The following is a 25,753-nucleotide window of genomic DNA, read 5'->3' as shown; positions in this document are numbered from 1 at the left end:
AGGTACTAACGGTTGCTATATTGGTATTGTGAGGCGAGTAAAATTTTAGCTACACAGGGAAAGGGTGGGTTAGAGCCATCATTAGGGGTGGATGGAGTAGAGTGGCATATCACAGGAGAGGGTGGGTGTATCTCTGTTATAATTTCAGGGTTTGGGAGTGGCACGAGTTTAAAGCCACGAGAGAAGCGCTGTGGGGCCTTTATGATGAAGGGAATAGTGGGACATGTTCATAAAGGCGTGACAGCAGGCAACAGATTGTCGGGACTCGTGTCTATGGCCTGGCCCTAGGTCGCGCAGTGGTGGGGCATTGGGCTCATACTAGGGAGAGCGATGGTTCAAATCTGTCCGACCGTGCAGATTTTTTTTCTTTTTGTAGTCAGTCTTCTGACTGGTTTGATGCGGCACGCCACAAATTCTTCTCCTGTACCAATCACTTCATCTCAGAGTAGCATTGGCAACATGCGTCCCCAATTATTTGTTGGATGTGTTCCAATCTCCGTCTTCCGCTACAGTTTTTACCATGTACAGCTCTCTCGAGTACCATGCAAGTTATTCCGTGATGAAACTTGCTGATAGAATAAAACTGTGTGCCCGACCGAGACTCGAACTCGGGACTTTTGCCTTTCGCGGGCAAGCGCTCTGCTATCTGAGCTATCCAAGCAAGAAGCTCTAGAGCTTCTGTGAAGTTCGGAAGGTAGGAGACGAGGTACTGGCAGAATTGAAACTGTAAGGCCGGGTCGTGAGTCGTGCTTGGATAGCTCAGATGATACAGCACTTACCCACGAAAGGCAAAGTCCCGAGTTCGAATCTCGGTCCGGCACACAGTTTTAATCTTCCAGGAAGTTTCATATCAGCGCACACTCCGCTGCAGAGTGAAAATCTCATTCTGGAAATATTCCGTGATGATCCTATCATCCTCTTCCTTCTTCTTGTCAGTGTTTTCCATATATTCTTTTCCTCTCCGATTCTGATCAGACCCTCCTCATTCCTTACCGTATCAAATGGTTCAAATGGCTCTGAGCACTATGGGACTTAACTTCTGAGGTCATCAGTCCCCTAGAACTTAGAACTACTTAAATCTAAGTAACCTAAGGACATCACACACATCCATGCCCGAGGCAGGATTCGAACCTGCGACCGTAGCGGTCGCGCGGTACCAGACTGTAGCGCCTAGAACCGCTCGGTCACTACAGCCGGCCCTACCGTATCAATCCAAACATTCGTCTGTAACATCACCTCTCAAATGCTTCGATTCTCTTCTGTTCCGGTTGTCTCACCGTCCATGTTTCACTACCATACAATGCTGTGCTCCTGCGTATGTATGTTTTCTATATTTCCCCGAAATCCCTTGCTAGTGTGTTTCCTTTCAAAGGACACAGCTAGTTTCATTCTCCTAACCGAAATTGTGCTTCATTTGTGATAACCTAGTTGTCCATGGGATGTAAGACACTGATCTTCTTGTACATCTACATCTGTGCTCCTCAGATCAGCAGAGGATAGTTTGTGTACCAGTGTCACCTCCCCACTTTCCTGTTCAAGCCGCGAATGGTTCGTGGGGAGAGCGACTGCTGGTAAGCCTTCATGTGGCTCGAATGCTCCTAATTTTACCTTCATAGTCTTTTCAAGAGACATCCGCAGAAAGAACGAATCTGTTGGTTGACTCTCCAAAGGGACATACGCTCTCTAAAATTTAACGCTAAACCATACCACGATGCAGAACGCCTCTTCTGAATCGTTCGCCGCTGAAGTTGGCTGACCTCTCCGTGACGCTCTCGCGCTTACTAAATTAACCTGTAACCAAACCTATTGCTCTTTATTGTATCTTTTCTCTTTCCTCTACCAGTCCTATCTGGTATGGATGGTAGACTGTACTGGTGGAACGAGTATATTGCAAGCTAACTTCATAGTGGGTGGACTACACTTCCTGAAGATTCTCCCAATGAATCTCAGTGAGGTATCAGCTTTAACTGCAACTAGTTTTTCTGGTCGTTCCACTACACATCTTCCCGTACGATACTCTTGGACATATTATGCATCCGACTGCTTCCAGTGATTGCTCTGCAATCGTGTAATCATACAGTAACGGGTCTTTCTGTCTATTAATGAGCAGATCGTTACATTTGGTTGTGCTGACGGTCAACTGCCAGTTCCTGCACGAAGTGTCGAACCTCTGTAGGTCTCCCTGTATTCCGCTACAATTTTCAATGGTTGTGACTTCTCTGTATACAGCAACATCATCCGGGAATAGCCTCATGGATCTTCCCATGTTATCAGCTAGGTGGCCCACGCAAGCCGTTCTCTGTAGTTTTATGCTTCCCGCATACATTAGTGCAAGAAGCGGTACGTAGTCATCTGCTGTCCAAAGGGGAAGTACATGTACTAGAGGACCTCCAGAGGGCTGTGCCGCCAATTAAGTGCGTTTTCCTCCTGGTTCCGCTTTGATAAGGTTGGATGGCCGTTTGTTTGCAGTTCGAGTCAGGTCTTACAGTCTAACAGGCAACAACTGCAACGTACTACACCGATATGATACTGGTCTATGGGGAGACAAACCGCAGTGCAGCTGAGACCCAACGGATGTAACCACAACGTATTCCAACGCTTGTATTTAGACGTACAGAATTGCGTTTAAGAACCGAGCAAGGTTTCCAGGTATAGCGTGTCGTGGAAAGACGAATCCGCTACGCACCCGATGTTTCTTGGAACGTTAGTGGGTATTTTGAAGCGTATCCCATGCACAATGCTTAACGCGTAGCTTAAATGAAAATAACGCATACGTATGCTGTGGAATAATCCAAAGTATTATAGTGCTATAGCATTTAGGTTGGGGTATTATTTGTATCTATAATAATAATAATAATAATAATAATAATAATACTATTATGGTCGTTATTTTTAATATTATGGAAGTCATTAGATCTCGCCCAGAAATACCTATTTCACATCGTAGTTAGGACAAAGAAGAGCTGAAGCTGCTAGCCGGAACGGCCCAGGAAGCAACAACCGGGAATGTATGAAGATATGTCACAGCAGTTGAGGTTTCACAACAGGTTAACTGGTCACTCAAATTCAGTGTCCAGGTTCGGTAGGCAACGAACTTTGTAGCTCTCACAGCTAGTGCCTCACAATCCAATGGCGTGTGCATGACTCCAGCAGCCCGTGCTGCGGAGAACTTCCTCACTGCTCTGTCCCAACGGACCAACTGCCACACACCTAACCACACAGAAATATAGAGCTCACACCAAAGATGGTACAGCAGTACCAGTATCGATAAGCGCTGCTGCTCCCACTGACAGAGGCAAGCCAGCAACTCGTTATGGTAGTAACTCAGGGAGAAATAAGACGCCATTCGATTGTGACAAAATGCCAAAGAACAAATGGCAACAACGTGAGCTGGCCACGGCTCAAATGAGGAAGAGAGTATTGCAGCATTCGCCACCACGCCACAGATTCATGGCCAGATTAAAATACGTCTCCCAGAGCGGATAGTAGCAGCCGCTGTTTGATATTAAGTTTACATAGACTGATGTTTCAAAAGATTATAACCAGATGGTTAATATTGTGTTGGCCTACTCTTGGAATTAAATTCAGCAGCGGATCTGCATGGCATGGGTTCGACACATCCTCGGCAGATTTCCTGAGGTGTGTGGAACCAGTTGTCTACTCCCAGGTCACACAGTTCCTGTAAATTATGGACCGGTGATTTGTGGCCCAGAGACTGGTGCCCAAAAGCGTCTCACATGCATTCCATCAAGTTCAGATGAGTCGAATTTGGTAGGCAAGACAACAAACTGAGTTCGCTATTGTGCTACTCAGACAACTGTAGGACGATTTGGACCATGTGACATGGACCGTCATCCTGCTGGAAGATGCCAATGCCGTTGTGGAAGGCATCAAGCATGAAGCGATACAGGTAACCCGCAGTAATGTTCATGTAGTCCCCATCTGTGCATTCTAAGCACAGGTCCATGTTCCTCATAGCATAAGGCTGCCTCCACTGGACTGCGCCCATGACACAGTACATGCTAAGGGCAGCTCTTCATCTGGATGATGGTGTATCCGGACACGACTCATCCGATTTGGCGACAAGTTTACACTGATATACGGTCCAATATCTGTTACCTTTGCCCACTGTGATAGAAAATGGCAGTGTCGTTAACTCGTTACGGAGACACGTAGTGGTCGTTTGCTGTGGAGATCCATTTTCAAAAATATCCGCTCAACTGTTCGCTTCGAAACACTTGTGCCTGCGCCGGGCGGAGTGGCCGTGCGGTTCTAGGCGCTGCAGTCTGGAGCCGAGCGACTGCTGGGGTCGCAGGTTCGAATCCTGCCTCGGGCATGGATGTGTGTGATGTCCTTAGGTTAGTTAGGTTTAATTAGTTCTAAGTTCTAGGCGACTGATGACCTCAGAAGTTAAGTCGCATAGTGCTCAGAGCCATTTGAACCAACTTGTGCCTGCACCAGCTTTTGCAGTCTTTCGAGTCTGTCGCCAGACCTACATTTACACTGAGATGATATACAATATAAAGACGGCGTTACTATAGCGTACACAAGGTATAAAAGGGCAGTGCATTGGCGGAGCTGTCATTTGTGGTCTGGAGACTCATGTGAAAAGGTTTACGATGTGATTATTGCCGGACGACGGAAATTAACTGACTTTGAACGCGGAATGTCAGTTGATGATAGAAGCATGGGACACTCCATTTCGGAAATCGTTTGGGACTGCAGTAGTCGGAGATCCACAGTGTCAAGAGCGTGCCGGAAATACCAAATTTCAGGCATTACCTCTCATCACGAACAATGCAGTGGGGACGACCTTCACTTAACGACCGAGAGCAGGGGCATTTGCTTAAAGTTGTCATTGCTAACAGACAAGAAACACTGCTTGAAACAACCGCAGAAATCTATGTGCAGTGTGCGGCGAAATTTGGAATTAATGGGCTATGGCAGCAGACAACCGACGCGAGTGCCTTTGCTTAGAGCACATCGCCTGCAGCGCCTCTCTTGGGCTCGTGACCAAATCGGCTGGATACTGGACGACTGGAAAACCATGATCTGGTCAGATAAGTCCAGATTTTTGTTGCTAAGAGCAGATGGTAGTGTTCGAGTGTGGCCCACACCCCACGATGCCAGGGACACAAGGCACTGGGAAAGCTGATGGTCGCTCCATTATAGCGTACGGTGTCGTCACATGGAATGTACTGGGTCCTCTGATCCAGCTGAACCGATCATTGTCTGGAAATGGTTATGTTCGGCTGCCTGGAGACCATTTGAAGCCATCCACGGACTACATGTTGCAAAACAACGATGAAATGTTTGTGGATGACAATGCATCATATCGCCGGGCCACAACTGTTCGCGATTGGTTTGAAGAACATTCTGCACAATTCGAATGAATGATCTGGCCACAGAGATCAGTCGATATGAATCCCATTGACCATTTGTGGAGCATTATGAAGAGGTCATTTCGTGCAGAAAATTCTGCACCGGAACACATTCGCAATTATGGACGGTTTTAGAGGTAGTATGGCTCAATATTTTTGCAGGGGAACTTTCAACGACTTATTGAACCCATGACACGTCGACTTACTGCACTGAGCTGGTCAGAAGGTGGTTCTAAACGATATTAGGAGGTATTCCATGACGTTTGTCGTGTGAGTATATATTCCGCAAGTCACCTTTCGGAGTGTGGCAGAGGGTAGTTTGTGTACCAGAATCACTGCCCTCTTTTCCCGTTCCTGTCGCTTATAGTTCGGGGCAAGCGTGATTGCTGGTAAGCCTCCGTAGCGGCTCGAATCCCTCTAATTTTATCTTCATTGTCTTTTCATGAGATATAGGCAGAAGGAATGAATATATTGGTTGAGTCTTCTAGGGACGTCCGCTCTCGGAACTTTAACGGCAGACTACACCGAGGTCTCACTGTGATGCAGAACGTTTCTGTTGAAGCTTGTGGTGCTGGAGTTGGCTAAGTGTCTCAATGACGCTTTCGTGATTGCTAAATCCAGAGGTCGCAACCTATCCTGCTTTACAGAACGGGTAAACTCCCGACCTCGACGTTCCGCGGTAAGATGTGAACGTGAAATGTCTTGTCGCCTACTCAACGTATTACCGTCTTTCAGCCATTTAACATCGTTGCTGAGGACAGCAGCACGCGAATGGTCCGAGATACTCCTCCGCAGATCATGGACGATAACAGTCTCCTGTTTACATTAACTCACTGTTCTGTTGCCCGCAGCTCGTGGTCGTGCGGTAGCGTTCTCGCTTCCCACGCCCGGGTTCCCGGGTTCGATTCCCGGCGGGGTCAGGGATTTTCTCTGCCTCGTGATGGCTGGGTGTTGTGTGATGTCCTTAGGTTAGTTAGGTTTACGTAGTTCTAAGTTCTAGGGGACTGATGACCATAGATGTTAAGTCCCATAGTGCTCAGAGCCATTGGAACTGTTCTGTTGGTTCTCGGTAGAATATTTTGTAAATTATGAACGAAAGAACACACGACACTGATTTGTTAGTCTACAAGGAGCCTACTTTTTGAGACTACCTGCTTAAAGGCGGCCACAGTTACAAGGTGTAACAAGAAGTCGAATATAATAGCTACCAAGAGAGGAAGATGAACTACCTTCAAATAATGGAAGTGACCAATTTCCACTATCCAAGCTTAGTACTTTGAAAAAGATACAATTAGTAAAAACTTTCTAAAGCCAAGAGCGCATAAATATTTTGTTTATTTACGACAACCGGTTTCGATGGACTTTGTTGTCATCTTAAGATCTTCAGAATTTTTTTTTATAAAACGTGTTCATTTTGAGTTGGAACCTCATGCCAAGTTATGTTAGTGGATAAAATGTAGCACATTATAAAAAGGTTTGTAGTAAATAAACCTTTTAAAATCAAACCGCACGTTGTGCACGTGGACGTGTAATAATATATAATTGCTACGTCATAAAAATTACAATACAGAAGAAAATGCGTGGTAGCACATCTGTTTATGTTATCTCGACGTGTTGTAATCACTGAAGATCCATTTTAGACTGCATATAAGGTAGGTTACCTTACTCGCCACTACTGACTGCAGATATTTTGTAAATTACCCCTCCAATTCACATGCCACATGTTTCCTTTATTGCAATTACTGTAGTTTTACTTGAAACAAAAAAAAAGACAGTCCGAACAGGTCTTGAAGGCCCAACGGTACCGACCGGTCGCCTTGTCTTCCTCAGACTGTGGGTGTCGCCGGGTGCGGATACGGGTGGTCATGTGATCAGCACACTGCTATGCAGGCTGTTGTGAGTTTTCGTGACCGGTGTTGCTACTCCTCAATCAGGTAGATTCTCAATTGCCCTCACAAGGCTGATCGCACCCTACTTCCCAACAGCACTCGGCAGGCCCAATTGCAAGACAAGCCTAACAGCGTTTAACTTCGATGATCTGACGGGAACTGATGTTACCACCGCGGCAAGGCCGTTAGCGAAGTTTTACGTATCATGTTAAAATTGTACTTTGTATAATTACAGTTGTTTCACTCATATTTCGCCTTTTTGTAATACTTAAAGCAAGCCGGCCGAAGTGGCCGTGCGGTTAAAGGCGCTTCAGGCTGGAACCGCGAGACCGCTACGGTTGCAGGTTCGCATCCTGCCTCGGGCATGGATGTTTGTGATGTCCTTAGGTTAGTTAGGTTTAACTAGTTCTCAGTTGTAGGGGGCTAATGACCTCAGCAGTTGAGTCCCATAGTGCTCAGAGCCATTTGAACCATTTTTGAACTTAAAGCAAATTTATCTTGTTCAGTTGTCCGCTTGGAACATGTCGCCGAAAGTATACTAAACGTTACTCAACTTAAATTTTCTTCTCAAAATAATTGTAATTTGTCACGTAGTTCAGTATGTAATGTGTCACATACTTTACCTAAGCTAAAGCATTTTTACTTAAATATTTCCTCTCACCTTAGTCCTAAATCAAACACTGACAATTTTTATCTTTGAAACTCAGCTGAGATGTTCGTTGGTGTACTAGTTTAAAATCTTTCGTCCCACAAAAATTTCAGTCACGCATACCTGTCGATGGGCTGACAGCTGAAAACCCGCCGTGTTTTTTTTTTTTTTTGCTCTTTTGTTTTTTTTTTTAATTCACCATCTTTTCTTTGTCAAAGCGTCTTATGAGAGTTGATATACCCGTCTGCGGCCTGAATGATTCCGCATTTATCTCTGTTCCATTTGTATACTTAACTTACCGCACCACATGCCCACAACACCACTAGGCGGCACTAGTGTCGCGGTAGGCAGTAGTGGTACCGTTTATACTCACGAGCGTGTTGTGAGCGGCGTGTTTTCCTTGTGTTGCAGAGTTGCTGTCGGAGGCGACGGAGGGCTTGTTCGCGCCGCTGGCGGCCTTCCAACGCAGCTGCGTCTCGTCGCGCGGCAGCTCGGCGCCCGCCCGCCAGAGTGAGCCCGCCCCCGCCACCGCCCCCGCCGCTAGACGCCGCCCCCGCACGCCACCCCCGCAAGCCGCCAGCTTCCCTCCCGTAAGGAGGCGCCTGCCTGCTCGCTCCGGCTTTCTCCCGCTTCTCCCTGTCTGCGTACGGCTTCCTGCATGCCTGTCCGTGTCGTCTATTGCTTATATTGGCACACGAGGCGCTTTGTTGCTTTGTAGATATTATTACGAGACAGTACGTGTATTCGGTTGTCTGCACGAAGTCTCGTGTTTAATAGAATACAGTCGAACATCCTTTTAACGACCCCAGTTACAACGAAAACTCGTCTGTAATCTAGTGATTTCAGCACTACTGGCCATTAAAATTGCTACACCAAGAACAAATGCAGATGATAAACGGGAATTCATTGGACAAATATATTACACTAGAACTGACATGTGATTACATTTTCACGCAATTTGGGGGCATAGATCCTGATAAATCAGTACCCAGAACAACCACCTCTGGCCGTTATCTGGGCATTGAGTCAAACAGAGCTTGGATGGCGTGTACAGGTACAGCTGCCCATGCAGCTTCAACACGATACCACAGTTCATCAAGAGTAGTGACTGGCGTATTGTGACGAGCCAGTTGCTCGGCCACCATTGACCAGACGTTTTCAATTCGTGAGAGATCTGGAGAACGTGATGGCCAGGGCAGCAGTCGAACATTTTTTGTATCCAGAAAGGCCCGTACAGGACCTGCAACATGCGGTAGTGCATTATCATGCTGAAATGTAGGGTTTCGCAGGGATCGAATGAAGGGTTAAGCCACGGGTCGTAACACATCTGAAATGTAACGTCCACTGTTCAAAGTGCCGTCAGTGCGAACAAGAGGTGACCGAAACGTGTAACAAATGGCACCCCATACCATCACGTGGGAGATACGCCAGTATGGCGATGACGAATACACGCTTCAAATGTGCGTTCACCGCGATGTCGCCGAACATGGTTGCCACCATCATGATGCTGTAAACAGAACCTGGATTCATCCGAAAAAATGACGTTTTGCCATTCGTGCACCCAGATTCGTCGTTGAGTACACCATCGCAGGCGCTCCTGTCTGTGATGCAGCATCAAGGGTAACCGCAGCCGTGGTCTCCGAGTTGATAGTCCATGCTGCTGCAAACGTAGTCAAACTGTTCGTGTAGATGGTTGTTGTTTTGCAAGCGTCCCCATCTGTTGACTCAGGGATCGAGACGTGGCTGCACGATCCGTTACAGCCATGCGGATAAGATGCCAGTCATCTCGACTGCTAGTGGTACGAGGCCGTTGGGATCCAGCACGGCGTTCCGTATTATCCTCCTGAACCCACCGATTCCATATTCTGCTAACAGTCATTGGATCTCGACCAACGCGAGCAGCAATGTCGCGATACGATAAACCGCAATCGCGATAGGCTACAATCCGACCTTTATCAAAGTCGGAAACGTGATGGTACGCATTTCTCCTCCTTACACGAGGTATCGCCGGCTGGAGTGGCCGTGCGGTTCTAGGCGCTACAGTCTGGAGCCGAGCGACCGCTACGGTCGCGGGTCCGAATCCTGCCTCGGGCATGGATGTTTGTGGTGTCCTTAGGTTAGTTGGGTTTAAATAGTTCTAAGTTCTAGGCGACTGATGGCCTCAGAAGTTAAGTCGCTTAGTGTTCAGAGCCATTTGAACCATTTGAACCATTTACACGAGGCATCACAACAACGTTTCCTCAGGCAAAGCCGGTCAACTGCTGTTTGAGTATGAAATCGGTTGGAAACTTTCCTCAAGTCAGCACGTTGTATGTGTCGCCACTGGCGCCAACCTTGTGTGAATGCTCTGAAAAGTTAATCGTTTGTATATCACAGCATCTTCTTCTTGTCGGCTATGTTTCGCGTCTGTAGCACGTTATCTTCGTGGTGTAGCAATTTTAATGACCAGTAGTGTATTATACAGCCGTATTCCTTGTAAGGAACATATTTATCATCCTTGCTTAATACGAAAGATATACATGCTTGTACCTCGTACATTACGTCATTTTCAGCCTGAGTTAGTAACAAGATTTTTTCAAAAATCGGTGCTGCGTAGAAGGAAATCTGTTGTTTCAATATGGCAACCTAGCACATTCCTCTCTCTGCCCTTCCGTCAACAATAGCTGTAGTACAGACGCCTCACCTCGTTGTTACCGTAGCTCATTCATTCTACAGTAGTGGTGAAAATCACAGAACTCGTCAACAGTACGCGTGATATCTCTTTCCATAACAATTTGTTACGAAGCGCACATATTTTAGAACAGCATGGCCAGTAAAAGAAAAATTTTAACTGTGGATAAAAAAGTGAAAGTGATTCAGGAAATGGAGAATGTAGCTAAACGGTGGCCGTGACGTCAATTTCCTCGTAAATACGCAGTCCAAACGATTTGCAAGAACAAGGATAAAAATTGTTACTCCGTGTGAACAAAATGGATCTAAAATGAAGCGGTTACGAAAAGCTGAACGTAGTGTCGAGGATGAAGCGCTGCTTAAGTAGTTTAAGCAACAGAGAAATATCATTGTACCCATTAGTGAACCCCGCCTTGTAGAGAAATCAGAAGAATTTGCCAAAAAAGTGAAAGATGAGGAATTAGTGTGCAGCAGTGGCACTGATTGACAGATTCAAGTAACGTCACGGCATTACTTAAAAAAAAAAAAATGTTCAAATGTGTGTGAAATCTTATGGGACTTAACTGCTAAGGTCATCAGTCCCTAAGCTTACACACTACTTAACCTAAATTATCCTAAGGACAAACACAGAGAGCCATGCCCGAAGGAGGACTCGAACCTCCGCCGGGAGGAGCCGCACAGTCCACGACTGCAGCGCCTGAGACCGTTCGGCTAATCCCGCGCGGCCATTACTTTTCCCAAACTTAGCGGTAAAAGCAACAGTGCGAATACTGGAACTATCGTGTATCCTACAGTTCGTGGAGGATGTGCAGACTGTGACATCCTGAATGCAGACGAGACTTGTACACTTGACAAAACTCTGAAACTGATGGGCGAAAGATATTTTGGTGACAACTTACGTAAAGAACGACTGACAGTTCTGGTTTGCGCTAACGCGGATGGAACTGAGAAAAAAAATTTTCTTATGATAGGTAAATCAAAAAATTGTAGATGTTTTAAGCGTGTAAAAGAACTGCCTATGCACTATATTGCTAACAAAGAGTCTTGGGTAACGCCCAAACTCTTTGAAGTTGAAATAAGGCGTTGGGACTGGCAGCTTAGAAGTCAGGAAAGGAAGATACTAGTTCGTGTTGACAACTTCAAAAATGGTTCAAATGGCTCTGAGCACTATGGGACTCAACATCTATGGTCATCAGTCCCCTAGAACTTAGAACTACTTAAACCTAACTAAGCTAAGGACGTCACACAACATCCAGTCATCACGAGGCACAGAAAATCCCTGACCCCGCCGGGAATCGAACCCGGGAACCCGGGCGTGGGAAGCGAGAACGCGACCGCACGACCACGAGATGCGGACTGACAACTTCAAAAATGGCTCAAATGGCTCTGAGCACTATGGGGCTTAACATCTGAGGTCATCAGTCCCCTAGAACTTAGAACTACTTAAACCTAACTAACATAACGACATCACACACATCGATGTCCGAGGCAGGATTCGAAGCTGCGGCCGTAGCAGTCGCGCGGTTCCGGACTGAAGCGCCTAGAACCGCTCGGCCACACCGGCCGGCTGAGAGCATATTCAGTTTGAGTAGTGATTCTGAACGAACCGTCATATAGCGAGAAGTGTGGACACGTAATGCACCCAGGAATATAATCAGACATGATCGTTGTGGTCGTTCAGGGGTTATGGTATGGGGAGGCATAATGTTGCATCGGTGTACTAACTCCCAGGCCTCTGAACGCGGTACACTCATAGGTCAACGTTACTGCAGCCCTGTCCATATTTTCAGGGGTGCATTCGGCTTCATTTTTATGGATGAATATGCTCTATCACACCGAACTGCGCGGATGGGTGAGCTCTTGGACAGAGGTTATTGGGCAAATGGACTGGACTGCCCGTTCCCCTACATAAGTCCCATCGAGCGGGTGTGGGATGCGTTGGGACACGTACTGCATATGTTCACATTCACTAACGACCAGGCAGCAGTCGTCAAACTCGCTGGTGGAGGAATAGCAGAGCCTACGACAACAACTCGTTGCCTACCTTGTGGCCAGCACGGGAACACCCTCGCAGAGCATGCATCGCTGTCAGTGCTCAGCACACACCCTGTTAATAACCATTTCCACCCTTTGTAACGTCCAGTATGCCATCAAAAATCGCGATGGAATGAACAAATGTGTCATTTCTGTTCGTCTCATTGCGTATTTCTTCAGTTAGTTTCTGTGCTATGCTGTAGCAGTTCTCTCTATATTTGGTCCAAACTTCATCGAACTATCTTATTTCGCAGTGAGACATTATGTGGATGTCACAATGACCGCTTACATTAGTGTGACCACTTGGCAAAAGCCTGAATAACTACCTATTTTAGCACGGACAGCTGCGAGACGTGCAAGAAGAGAGTGTATGACGTAATCCAAATTTTCGTTAGAAGGGCGCCCGCAACTGAGCTTCATAGTAGAATCAGATAATTAACTTCTTAAGTTGGATATAGTTTTATTGCTACATAATCACGACCGACTTCGGGTAATTATAATCGATCTTGTTGTGTACGAGACTGGAAAAAGGAAAAGGAAAAAATATAATTATTTTTGTTATGATAATGGTGGGGATTCACTGCCCAACTACAAATATGAGGCTTATACGGTAGGGTTAGTCAGAATGAAAACGGGTATCGCACCAGATAGCCACAAAATAAGCTACGAAAAGTGACTGGTTATGGGAAGGGAGAGGGGAAGGAAATACACAGAGAATATCGTCAAACAACGTGAGGTAACATACACCGTGAGGCATGTGGTCGCCGCACACTGTGAACACCAGGCTGCGGGCAGGGAACAGCCGCACGGAATGACGCGGTGGTGGAAGGCACCCGTGAAGGAAAACTAGCGACCGTAATATCACATGGGAAAGTGAAACCAGCTACTGGCAAATGGCGCAGGAACTGATTGCCCAGCCCGAACGTTAACAAATGGTGAATACATTACATATAACTGAATAGATGATGATTAAATGTACATCGTCAAAATATAAAAATGAGGTGAAAATTATGTAAACAGTAAGCGCGCCAAACTATTAAAAATGATAAAAAAATTTAAAATTTTAAAAATTATAAAAAGCCAGAAACGAGCCAATAATGGTAAGTCTAATAAAAATGAACATAAAAATGACTCTGAGCACTATGAGACTTAACTTCTGAGGTCATCAGTCCCCTAGAACTTGGAACTACTGAAACCTAACTAACCTAAGGACATCACACACACCCATGCCCGAGGCAGGATTCGAACCTGCGACCGTAGCGGTCTCGCGGTTCCAGACTGTAGCGCCTAGAACCGCTCGGCCACCCTGGCCGGCAAAATGAACATAGCGACATCAGTTATGCACAAAGGAAAATAGTATTAATTAGAGACAAAAATTAAAGAAATAAAAAGAAAAATACGATTCCTTTGAAAGGAAAGTATGAGGAGGATATTCATGTGGTGCGAGTACTATTTCAAAAATAAAGAATTATTTAGAAGATGCACGTGCTTCAGCGTAGTTTGCTCGTTAAGGGTCGTGCATAATTTCTTATTTCCTCTAATAAATTTAGGGTACGACCTTTATCGTGCCGCTAAAGGAAACCCTAATTGGTTTTTATGTTCAAATGGTTCAAATGGCTCTGAGCACTATGGGACTCAACTGCTGAGGTCATTAGTCCCCTAGAACTTAGAACTAATTAAACCTAACTAACCTAAGGACATCACACACATCCATGCCCGAGGCAGGATTCGAACCTGCGACCGTAGCGGTCTCGCGGTTCCAGACTGCAGCGCCAGAACCGCGCGGCCACTTCGGCCGGCCGGTATTTATGTCACCAAAACAGTGCCCATAAGCTTTAAAATGACTAGACAAAGTGGACTTAGAATTATTAAGGTGCATCCTGTTTGACTAATATAGAGGCATTGGCAATAATTGCACTTAATTTTATAAATGGCAGAGCCCAAGTGACGGTGCTGTGTCCTAGTTTCATGGTTCCTATGTTGAAGACCAGTTCTGTTTGATATACAAAATGCCTCTGTAGCACGAGTTTTTTTCAGCTGGCGGCAAACCTCATCTGACATAGTACGTAGATAGGATTACGCGGAATGTACTCATCGATGGGTGTCAGGGTAAACCCGTGGGGTTTACTATGAAATCCTTTCTGTTGCATTTGCTCAATGAGTGAGTCCACATCCGGAATTGGGAAGCCATTACAACTCGCAACGTACTCATTGATTTCAAGTTCAGATTTATATTCCTGTTCCCTAACAGACACTTTAATAGCACGGTGCACCATTGCACGCAGTGCAGCCATCTTATATTTCTGCAGCTGATTCGATGAGCTGTGAACTATACTGTGAGTCGTAGTTTCTTTTCTAAAAAACGTTCTGGGCTACCTTATTGTTTGCAAAATGATTCTTAAATCTAAAAACGCTAATGTAAAATTATAGTGATGCTCTAATGCAAATTGAATATTGGGGCTCATAGTTTCCAGATCCTGGTGGTGCTGCTGTACTTCTTCTTTGGTACCACTGTAGAGAAGTAAGCCGTCATCGATGTAACGATTGTGGCGAACAACTTTACGGAGGTAACGGGGAAAAAATTGAAAGAGTTGATATCAGTGTTGGTGACAAAACTATTGGCAGTAATGTGTATATGTTCGGAAGAACACATACATTGGTGGAGAAAAGTCGCATGGAAAGTAGGCTATTTCTGAATTTGAAAGATGACATCCATTCAAATTTCGCATCAGTCGCATAAGAATGGCGGTAGTAGCGCTACAATGAGGGTGCAAATAATTTGGTTTAAATACACGCTGTTACGGCCATGAGCATTAGTTACCTTAGAGATTGGACGTGGTGGGTTGGCGTTAGTCAAGAATGCCTTTAAGGCGACATTATCAGCGATTCACTGAGTTTGGAAGAGGTCGTGTAATAGGGCTAATGTGTAATGCGCCTTTTGCGATATCACTGAAGAACGCGGCAGGAATGTAGGAATGTAGCCGCTGTGCATGACTGCTTGCAATGGTAGTCACGAGAACATACGGTCGCAGGAAGACCGGGCTCCGGAAGGACACGTGGTAATACCGTCGTACTCGGTGTATGGCTTCGGCATATCATGCTGCATCTGCAACAGCAATTTGAGCAGCATTTGTAACACAGTGGCGTAACAAGCTGTTACAAATCAGTTACTTCAAGGACAGCTTCGAGCAAGACGCCCTTTAGCGTGAATTCCACAGACCCCAGACATCGGCCGTTTGGGGGTTCAGTGGTGTCAAGAGGGATCTCATTGCACCGCAGGGTTGAGGTCTGTTTTGTTTTCTGGTGAAAGCTGGTTCTGCCTCGGTTCCAGTGATAGTCGTGTGTTGCTTAGGAGGAGGCCTGTTGAGGGCATGTAACCAACCTGCCTGCGTGCTAGACACACTGGATCTGTTCCAGGAATTATGGTTTGGGGTGCGATTTCCTATGACTACAGGAACAGCGCAATTATCCAATGCACCCTGACTACAAAATTATACGTCAGTATGCTGATTCGACATTTCATGCTACCACTTGTGAGGAGCTTTACAGGAAGCGTTTTCCAGCAGGAATACGCTCGCCCACATACCGCTGTTGTAACCCTACTGGTACAGAGCGTCGACATGTTGCCTTGGCTTGTTCCATTACCAGATCTGTCTCCAATCGAGCACGTATGGAGCATCATCTGACGACAACTCCATCGTCGTCTACAGACAGCATTAACTGCCCCTCTACTGACCGACCAATTCCTACAAGCATGGAACACCATCCCGCAAACTGACATCCGGCTTCTGTAGAACACAATGCACGCACATTTTAATGCTTTCGTTCAACAGTCTAGTGGTTACAACTGTTATTAATGTACCAGCATTTCACATTTTCAGTGTCTTATGTCGCCCTTACATTAACATGAGCTCTTCCATTGTTAATCACTCAAATATATTATCTAGACAAATGCATTCCAGAAATTTCATTACTCTACATTAATTACTTTTTGGTGTTGCGACCTTCATTTCTGTAAGCGAATATCTTCAGTGTGGATGCTCAACACGCTCGACTTATTACGGGAATCAAAGATATGCTGCTAGTAAGGAGGGTAATGGGCAGGGGCACCACGTCAATAGGGTGTGGATAAATTACAGATTTGAGTCTGTCAGATACCGTGTCCGAATGGCCGAGTAGGCGCCGACCTGCGCTCTCCAGGCTATTAGTTTGTGGGGTACACTGCGGCCAGGCTTCGGGATTCGATCCCTGTCGCCTCTGCATTCCGAGCTCCTGCCGATCCAGTCTTCTTCCTTTTTGGGTTCGAACCCAGCCACTGCAGAGACTTTTTTTAAAAATTCCGAAAGAACAGCCACTGTATATATACTTTTTAAATAAACAATTATATGTTGCTCATTTTGCATTGGTTAAAGAACTTAATTATTGTTACTTTGACTAAGCATACAGACATATTGCACGTATTAATGATTTCTTAAAGAGTATTACCTTTTCCGACGAAATGATAAAAAGAGCTTATTAAACAAAGGACTATCATAAAATACCAGATAGCATTGAATCATAAGGCAGATATCGCGTTTGTATCCTACACAAAAGCTCCTTCAGACCAAGCTGCATGCGATACCTGTATAAAAATCACGTCACTCATTAGTTTAACATGGCTATTACCAATGAATTTAAAAAACAGAATGCGGAAGATCAGGATTCCATACAATCCCTAAGATTACCATTTCTCAAGAAAGCTTAAATCATTTCACGTAGCAATAACAAAAAAATTAAGTTTATCCAGGCGGATAGATGCCGTACGTATGTTACCTTTTATGAAATTGATTACATTCAAATAGCTCAAGAATTTTTATCTTCTAATAATATACTCGTTTACCTTTTCGATTCTATTGGGAAATTAGTTGCCGAAATCAAAAGGTAATTAAGAAAACAAATTTGTTAACTTAATTAACACTTGTGCCTATAATCCTAGGGCAACGGCTTTGCCGTGGTGGATGCACTGGTTCCCGTTAGATCACCGAAGTTAAGTGCTGTCGGGCGTGGCCGACACTTGGATGGGTGACCATCCGAGCCCCCACGAGCTGTTGCCATTTTTTCGGGCTGCCCTCAGCCTCGTGATGCCATCTGAGGAGCTACTCAACCGAACAGCAGCGGCTCCGGTCAAAGAAAACCATCATAACGACCGGGAGAGTGGTGTGCTGACCACACGTCCCTCCTATCCGCATCCTCAGCTGAGGATGACACGGTGGTCGGATGGTCCCGATGGGCTACTTGTGGCCTGAAGACGGAGTGCTCTCTTCTTTCTATGAATCCTAGGACACTCACTTTGCATGGCACACTTAAGATCCATGAGAGCTGTTCCCATATCAGATCGATTGTTAACGTAATCGATTCTCCTGATTACCTTTAAATAAAGAGTTAAATACATTAGTGAAGATAGACTTCTACGCCAAGGTCGCTAATAGTAACCTTTGTTCTCTAAACCGGTTTCGGTAATCAAAGTTACCATCTTCAGATCACGAGAGACAGGTTGTTGTATGTGTCTGCTACTTTAAGACTTATGCAATAATCTGTCTCTCGAGATCTGAAAATGGTAACTTTGATTACAGAACCAGGTTATCGAGAACAAAGGTTACTATTAGCGATCTTGCAAAGAAGTTTATCTTTACTAATGTGCGGTGAAGTGGCAAAGGTCATGGGATAGGGATATGCACATATACAGTCAGCGGTAGTATCGCGTACACAAGGAATAAAAGGGCGATGTATTGACGGAGCTGTCATTTGTACTCAGGTGATTCTTGTGAAAAGGTTTCCGAATTTATTATAGCCGCACGACGGGAATTAAGACTTTGAAGGCGAAATGGTAGTTGGAGCTAGACGCATGGGACATTCCATTTCGAAAATCGTTAGGGAATTCATTAATTCGAGGTCCACGGCGTCAAGAGTGACACGAGAATACCAAATTTCAAACATTACCTCTCACAACCGACAAAGCAGTGGCCAACGTCCTTCGCTTAACGATCGAGAGCAGCGGCGTTTGCGTACGGTTGTCAGTCGTAACTGGCGAGCAACACTGCTGGCAATAACCTCAGAAATCAATGTGGGACTTACGGACTTACGTTAGGGCAGTGCGTTGAAATTTGGCGTCAAAGAGCTGTGGCAGCAGATGACCAACACTAGTGCCATCACTAACAGCATGACATCGCCTGCAGCGCCTCTTCTGGGCTTTTGACGACATAAGTTGGGTCATAGACGACTGGGAAACCGAACCATGTCCTGGTCAGATGAGTCCCGATTTCACGTGGTAAGAGCTGACGCTAAGGTTCGAATGTGGAGAAGACTCCACAAAGCCATGGACTTGTCAACAAGGCGCTGTGCAAGCTGGTGGTGACTCGTTGATAGCGTAGTCTGTGTTTACATGGAATGAACTGGTTCCCCTGGTCCAACTAAACTGATCATTGATTGGAAATGGTTCTGATAGGCTATTTGTAGATCATTTGCAGCCATTCATGGACTTCATGTCCCCAAACAACGATGGAATTTTTGTGCATGACAGTGCGCCATTTCAGCGGGCCACTATTGTTCGCGATTCGTTTGAGGAACATTGTGAACAATTCGAGTTGATGATCGACCTACGCCCATCGCACGTTTATGGAACATAATTGAGAGGTTAGTTCGTGCAGAAAATCCTGCACCGGCAACACTTCAGAAATTATGGACGGCTATAGAGGCATGGCTCAATATTTCTGTGGGCGGCTTCCAGCGACTTGTTGAGTCCATACCACATTGAGTTTCTTCACTACTCAGGGGAAAAGGAGATCCGTCACGGTATTAGGAGGTGTCACATAGCTTTTGTCACCTCAGTGTATTTTCACAGATCGCCCGTACGTTTCAAAGTGAGTCAATTAAAAGAGTCAGACAGTTTCCTGAGGAGGCACTGAGGGAGCAACTCATCAAACTTTTTAATGACACAATCACCACCCATGACACTGACTTGGATATCACCACATGTATTTTGTATACCAAACAGAACCAGTCTTCAACATAGGTACCATGAAGATAGGGCCAACAACCGCCACTTCGGCTCTGGCATTTATAAAATTAAGTGCCTCTACATCGGTCAGACCTTAACAATTCAAAGTTCACTTTATCTAGTCATTTGAAATCTAATGGGCATTCCTTTGGTGGCATAAATACCAATTTGAGTTTCCTTTAACGTCACCATAAAGGCAGTATCCTTAATTTATTAGAGGAAATAGAAATTGTGCACTACCCTTCACGGGCAAACTATGCTGAAGCACATGTACCAGGTATCTCCGAAATGATTATTTCTTTTTGAAATAGCGCTCAGACGTCACCAATATTTCGTCAGACTTTCCTTTCAAACGAATTGTATTTTTCTTTTATTTCAGTCTTTAATTAATACTATTTTCTTTTTTGGATAATTTATGTCGCTATGTTCATTGTTATTCGACTTACGACTATTGGATCGTTTCTGACTTTTCAAATTTTTTAAGACAGTTTTAACTTTTGTATCGTTTTCCACAATTTGGCGCTCTTACTGTTTACCCCCAGGTACATAATTTTCACCTTATTTTTATATTTTGACGATATACAGTTAACCATCTTCAATTCAGTTGTACATTATGTATTCACCATTTGTTAACGTTCTGGATAGGCAGTCACAATGGTCAGCACACTGGACTCGCATTCGCGAGTACGGCGGTTCAAACCTGTGTCCAGCCATCGACATTTAAGTTTTCCTTGATTTCCCTAAATAGCTTCAGGCAACTGCTGGAATGTTTCCTTCGAAACGGCAAGGCCGAATTCCCTCGCCAAACTTCCGTAATCTGATGGGACCGATGACTTTGCTGTTTGGTCCCCTCCTCCAAACCAACCAACCAACCAATTGCCCGTTCGCTCTTACGCTGTTTGTCACTAGATGTTTTCACTTTAACATGTAGTGTGTCAAATGCTAGTTTTCGTTCGCGGCTGTCTTCCACCACCGCGTCGTTCCGTGTCTCGGCTTCACGTGAGGCTGTGACCTGCAAGCAGCCTAGAGTCCACGGTGTGCGGCAGCCACGTGCCCCGCGTTGAAGGTTACCTTATGCTGTTCGGTGATGTTCTCTGTGTATTTCTTTCCCTTTTTCCTTTAATTTACCGCTCACTTCATAGGTTATTTTGTGGCTATCTGGTGCAACACCCGAGTTCTCAGTCTGACTAATGCGACCGTATCAACATCATGTTCATAGTTGGACAGTGAATCCTCGCTATTATTATAACAAAATGGCTCTGAGCACTATGGGACTTAACATCTGTGGTCATCAGTCCCCTAGAACGTAGAACTACTTAAACCTAACTAACCTAAGGACATCACACACATCCGTGCCCGAGACAGGATTCGAACCTGCGACCGTAGCGGTCACGCGGTTCCAGACTGAAGCGCCTAGAACCGCAGGGCCACACCGGCCGGCCGCCAGAAATCGATTGTGGTTATGTAGCAATACTAACATCAAAACTACTTACAACTGAAGCGGTTAATGATCTTAAAGGTTTTGGAAGGTACCTACGGGGACCTGGAACCATGCCGACTCCAGCGCCGTGGCCAGCTGCGCTAGATTTCTCAACTGAGAACCCGTGTCGCAAACAGTCCGATAGAGGTGACCCCACAGATTCCCGACTATGTTAAATCTGGGGCCATTAAACTTATTCTGGTACTTTTCGAACCACGCGCGTACACTGCTAGCTGTGTAACATACTGCATTGTCCTGCTGGTAGAGGCTCCCAAGCCGAGGAAAAACAAACCGTGTTTATAGGCGGACATGATCCGCGAGGATAGATGCACACTTTATAACCTCCCCACTATATTCGTTTCTGTCTGAAATGTAGTTCAACTTCAGCTCCCTCTGACTAAACAAAATGTAATACGAACTGAACTGTAACTGATGTGAATACAACTTCATTTTATGTTATATGCGCAATCGAAGTAAAAAGAATTTCTGGCCCTAATCAAAATTTCCACTTATCTCGCCTCTTGACAACGTTGTTCCAGATTTCTTGAAAGCGCAACACCTAACGGCAAGCAGGTAGCGGCTAAGTTAGATTTCTGTTCGTCAATACATACTCAAACTGTTGCATGTGACAATGCGTAATGATAAACAGTGGGGTGAGGAGAGTAACTATTCCTATGAAATGACATTCCAACACAACGATTTTTCAAAAAGATAGAGTAAAACTTAGAGTGATTTTCTCATATAACGCTGGTCTGAACAATGATTTCAACGGGGTATAATGTTAACAGAGAATTTCTGTAAAAATCAAACAGCTTAATCAATGAATATGTTAATCCATGGTTCAGGGAAGTGATGTGGTCTTTCTGTCAGCTCTGAGCAAGTTAATGAGCTGGCAATAATCATTCATAGCTGCGAATTGTGCAGTGCTGCAGTCTTCTCTTCAAAAGATAAATAAATAAATAAATAAAATCATAATATTGAAATTCACATTTCTTTCAACCTTTATTGCCTCCATCATATTCATACTTGCTGTCCTTTCTTCATCCAACAGATACAATCACAAGTTCACAATCACAAGTCCACCAAATACGTCGATCAGCTGTCACACTTAAACTAAGAATGTATCAGACAGCGCAGTGACAGAGACTGTGCCACAAGACCAAGATTGTGTAACAGTAACGCAACTTGCTGTCTCTCTGACAGTGACATACAAAAATCAAAATGACATGACTACTTGTGTTGATCCATTGTGTCTTCCAGAATGACGAGATTGCTCAGGGGATGCCGTGAAAACATTTCCCCAGTCCATAACGTTCCCTTCTCCGGCCTGGACCTTCCGATCATTGTTGAAGCGTGTTTTCTTTTCACACCTAACACTGTAATGGCCATCTGTCCAATGAAGCATAAAACGTGATTCATCTGGCTACCTGTCGTCACTCAGTGGGTGTCCATTTGCGATATTAGCGTCCAAATTCTAGCCTTCGTCGCCAATAAACATCAATCAGTGTGGGTGTATGAACCAGGAAACTGCTGCGAGACTCATACGCGGCACCGTCACCTCTGCCATCTATGGCCCATGGTGCACCACAGTTTCCTCGGCATCGGTATCGGATAGGGCCATTTTACTACGCACAGTGAGTTTGATTACGGCGTCAGTCTGCTTAGCTGAGTGGTAACGTGTTTGCCTGCTAAGCGGCGGGCCCCGGGTTCGATTCCCGGCAATGTCGGACATTTTCTCCGCTTATGGAGTGAGTGTTGTATTGTCTTTATCATAATCACCGACGCGCAAGTCACCCAGCGTGGCGTCACCTGAAATAAGAGTTGCAACTCGGCGGCCGAACTTCCCCGGATGGGGCCTATCTGCCATCTATGCCACACAATAATTTCATTTTTTAACCGTGGCTGCACGCCAACAGTTTAGGAACTTAGCCGTTTCGAAAATCCTTCCACCCTTGGCCCAAAAGCCAAATATGAGTATCATGCCCCTTTGAACGTCAGATGAATTTCTCCGTTTCCGCATTACGACAACTACTGCATCGTTTTCCGCGTCCCCCCCCTCCCCCCTAGACATGATTTGTATAGGCTCCGATGCTAGTGCTGCCACCTTCTGTCTCTGTGGTTTTTGCGTGTTAAATGTTCAAATGTGTGTGAATTCTAAGGGACCAAATTGCTGAGGTCAAGGGTCCCTAGATTTACACACTACTCAAACTAACTTATGCTATGAACGACACACACACCCAAGCCCGAGGGAGGACTTGAACCTCCCGCGGAAGATGCCGCGCAATTAGTGACGTGGCGCTTCAAAACACGCGGCCACTCCGCATGTTAACATCGAACATAGGCGGTGGTGACAACAGTGTGATTGGACCCTGTTCATCAATTGTTTCTGGAACTATAGTGATGGAGGGTACCACTTACAGAACTTTCAGCTTCCATGACCCAGCTGACGCAGTCTGTGATAGTTTTTAATTATATCTGCGTACTCATCATAGCAGCACCGATATCGTCAGCCATGTGTGGAGCAATCCGCCACTGGTACTATGCTGGTCCAGCACTTCTGAATAGGCTTTTTCAAACTTTTTATGATTTTCTAAGAAGTACAGGCATGGGGCCTTCACCTATATGCTTCTGTCATTGGGGTTTCATGCCACCAGTAGAGTTTCAGCAAAATATTGTGTCGTGTACTCTGGTGTCATTAGAATTTCGCCATCACAAAGACGTCATGCGATAAACGTCAAATTGCTATATGGTTGGATAAGCAACTACGGAAGTCCGCAAGTAAGAAAGTACTCCTACCAGCACGTGTTTTCTGGTAGGACTGTAGCGTATCGAGACTGCATTTTACAGTTCCGCGATATTGCTACTCGCTTTGGTCGGGATTCCACGGCTGTGATGTAAATATGGAATCGATGGGTTCGGGAGGGCCATGCACAACGCCATGCAGGGGCTTAGCGGCGTCGAGCAACTAGCTCCTCTATGTCTACAGCAAGGCATGTATTCACACGGGCAGAGTGAAAACGGCTGAAGCAAGGCGACCATAGTACGGCTTCCCTTGACGTGGTAGCAGAACGAGGCGCAACGACAGTGATGCATACAACGACAACAATGGGCACAACAGAGGCATCACGTCGTCCTGTCAGATTTTTACGTACAGCATCGTGATGGACGTATGTGTTTGTGGAGGCTCCGAGGACAACGAACGTTGCCAGACTGTATTCGTCATCGTCAGACCCGTCTAGTACCTGGTACGACGGTAAAGGGTGCTGTTGCGTACCTGGAACCAGCACCTCAGATTTGCATAGTTGGTTATTTGGACAGCAGCCGTTAAATTTCAGACGTGTTAACACAAATGGCTTTTTCCTATCTTCGAGGTCTCCGCGAGAGATCATCATTCTCGTACTGTGCTATTCTACCTTCATACATAGGCTGATAAACTGTCGCACTTGTCAGCCGTGCTCCAGAGCTTTAGCCTATCGGAAAATGAAATGACGTACCCAAATCCATTATCCAAGCTCACTTCAACTCGATACCGAGCTAGATTAGAGCCGCTGTTGCTGCCATATGTGACATCTACATATACTAAATTCGCATCCTGTATACACTGAAACCACTTACAATTTTAATCAGGTGTACTGTAAGGGGTGATAAAAAAGTTTCGGTTCGAGAGCGTTGCTTGCCTTTTATGCAACGTAGCGCGGTTCCGAAGCGGGTATATAAACACCGACAGGTAACCAAGAGATTAGTGTGGCTTTCGTGTTTTTCCGATGTGCGTGCGGTAAATGCGGTATAGTGAACTGGGGCGACGTTATTACCATATGCGTGCGAACTGGACCGACATTCTGCTATTCTTTCCTTGGTTGCCGAAGGACAAACACTGGTAGTCATTCATACGAGAATGAAGAACGTAGATGGCGAGCATGTCTGTCATCCATCGTCCCCTCGTCCCAAGATGTTAAAGAACCAACCATGTGCTGGAGAGATGATGCTCACCCTTTTCTTCGATTACCGGGGCCCAATGGTTATTGATTTCAAGGAATCACGTGACCCCATCACTGGCAAACGGTACTGCGCAACGCTGGGGAGATTACACCGTGCAGTTGATGCGAAACGTCAAGGGTAGCTGCGACAAGGGTTCCAAATACCGAAAATATCGTAACGCGAATGTTACGCCAACTAAAGTCGGAGACACCCCTGCACCCTCGGTATAGTCCAGATCTCTCCCCATGCGACAATCACGCCTTAGGTCCTTTAGAAAAGGCCTTGAAGGCTTGACGATTGCTGTTGGACGAGAATGTGCAGCAGCCAGTCACGAACTGCTTTGTGCACCAGGACATGGTGCTTTACCAAACTGGTATCTTCAACATGCTGCAAAGACTGGATGATTGCCTCAGTGCTTACGACGATTTTTCCCGAAGGCATACCCATTCTGGGCTGTACGGCCTTCGAACGGAAACTTCTTGATCGCTCTTTATACTACATTGCATGTGTACAATAAGCAAAATATTTGCTGTCCTTCTTGCTATTGTAATCGATTCTTTGTTCATAGAATCTGCCTCTGGATTAGTTACTGATACGTTTGGCTACTCATCCACGAGAATGGCAGTACCGCTATAA

The 25,753-nt window shown here is 45.4% G+C and overlaps 1 protein-coding gene across 1 annotated transcript in view; it reads left to right on the top strand.

The window, feature by feature from the left end:
* LOC126481921 (endothelin-converting enzyme-like 1) overlaps positions 1-25,753 on the top strand; it is a 270,679-nt gene that overhangs the window by 106,087 nt on the left and 138,839 nt on the right. Inside the window, exon 3 of the mRNA XM_050105881.1 lies at positions 8,331-8,429. Coding sequence (XP_049961838.1) covers positions 8,331-8,429 — 99 coding nt within the window. The remainder of the gene's footprint in view (positions 1-8,330; positions 8,430-25,753) is intronic.

The sequence above is a fragment of the Schistocerca serialis genome, chromosome 5 (genome assembly GCF_023864345.2).
Source record: "Schistocerca serialis cubense isolate TAMUIC-IGC-003099 chromosome 5, iqSchSeri2.2, whole genome shotgun sequence".
In the NCBI taxonomy this organism is placed as follows: Eukaryota; Metazoa; Arthropoda; class Insecta; order Orthoptera; family Acrididae; genus Schistocerca; species Schistocerca serialis.
Note: the sequence above shows the minus strand (reverse complement) of the source record. Positions and strands in the feature narration are given on the sequence as shown.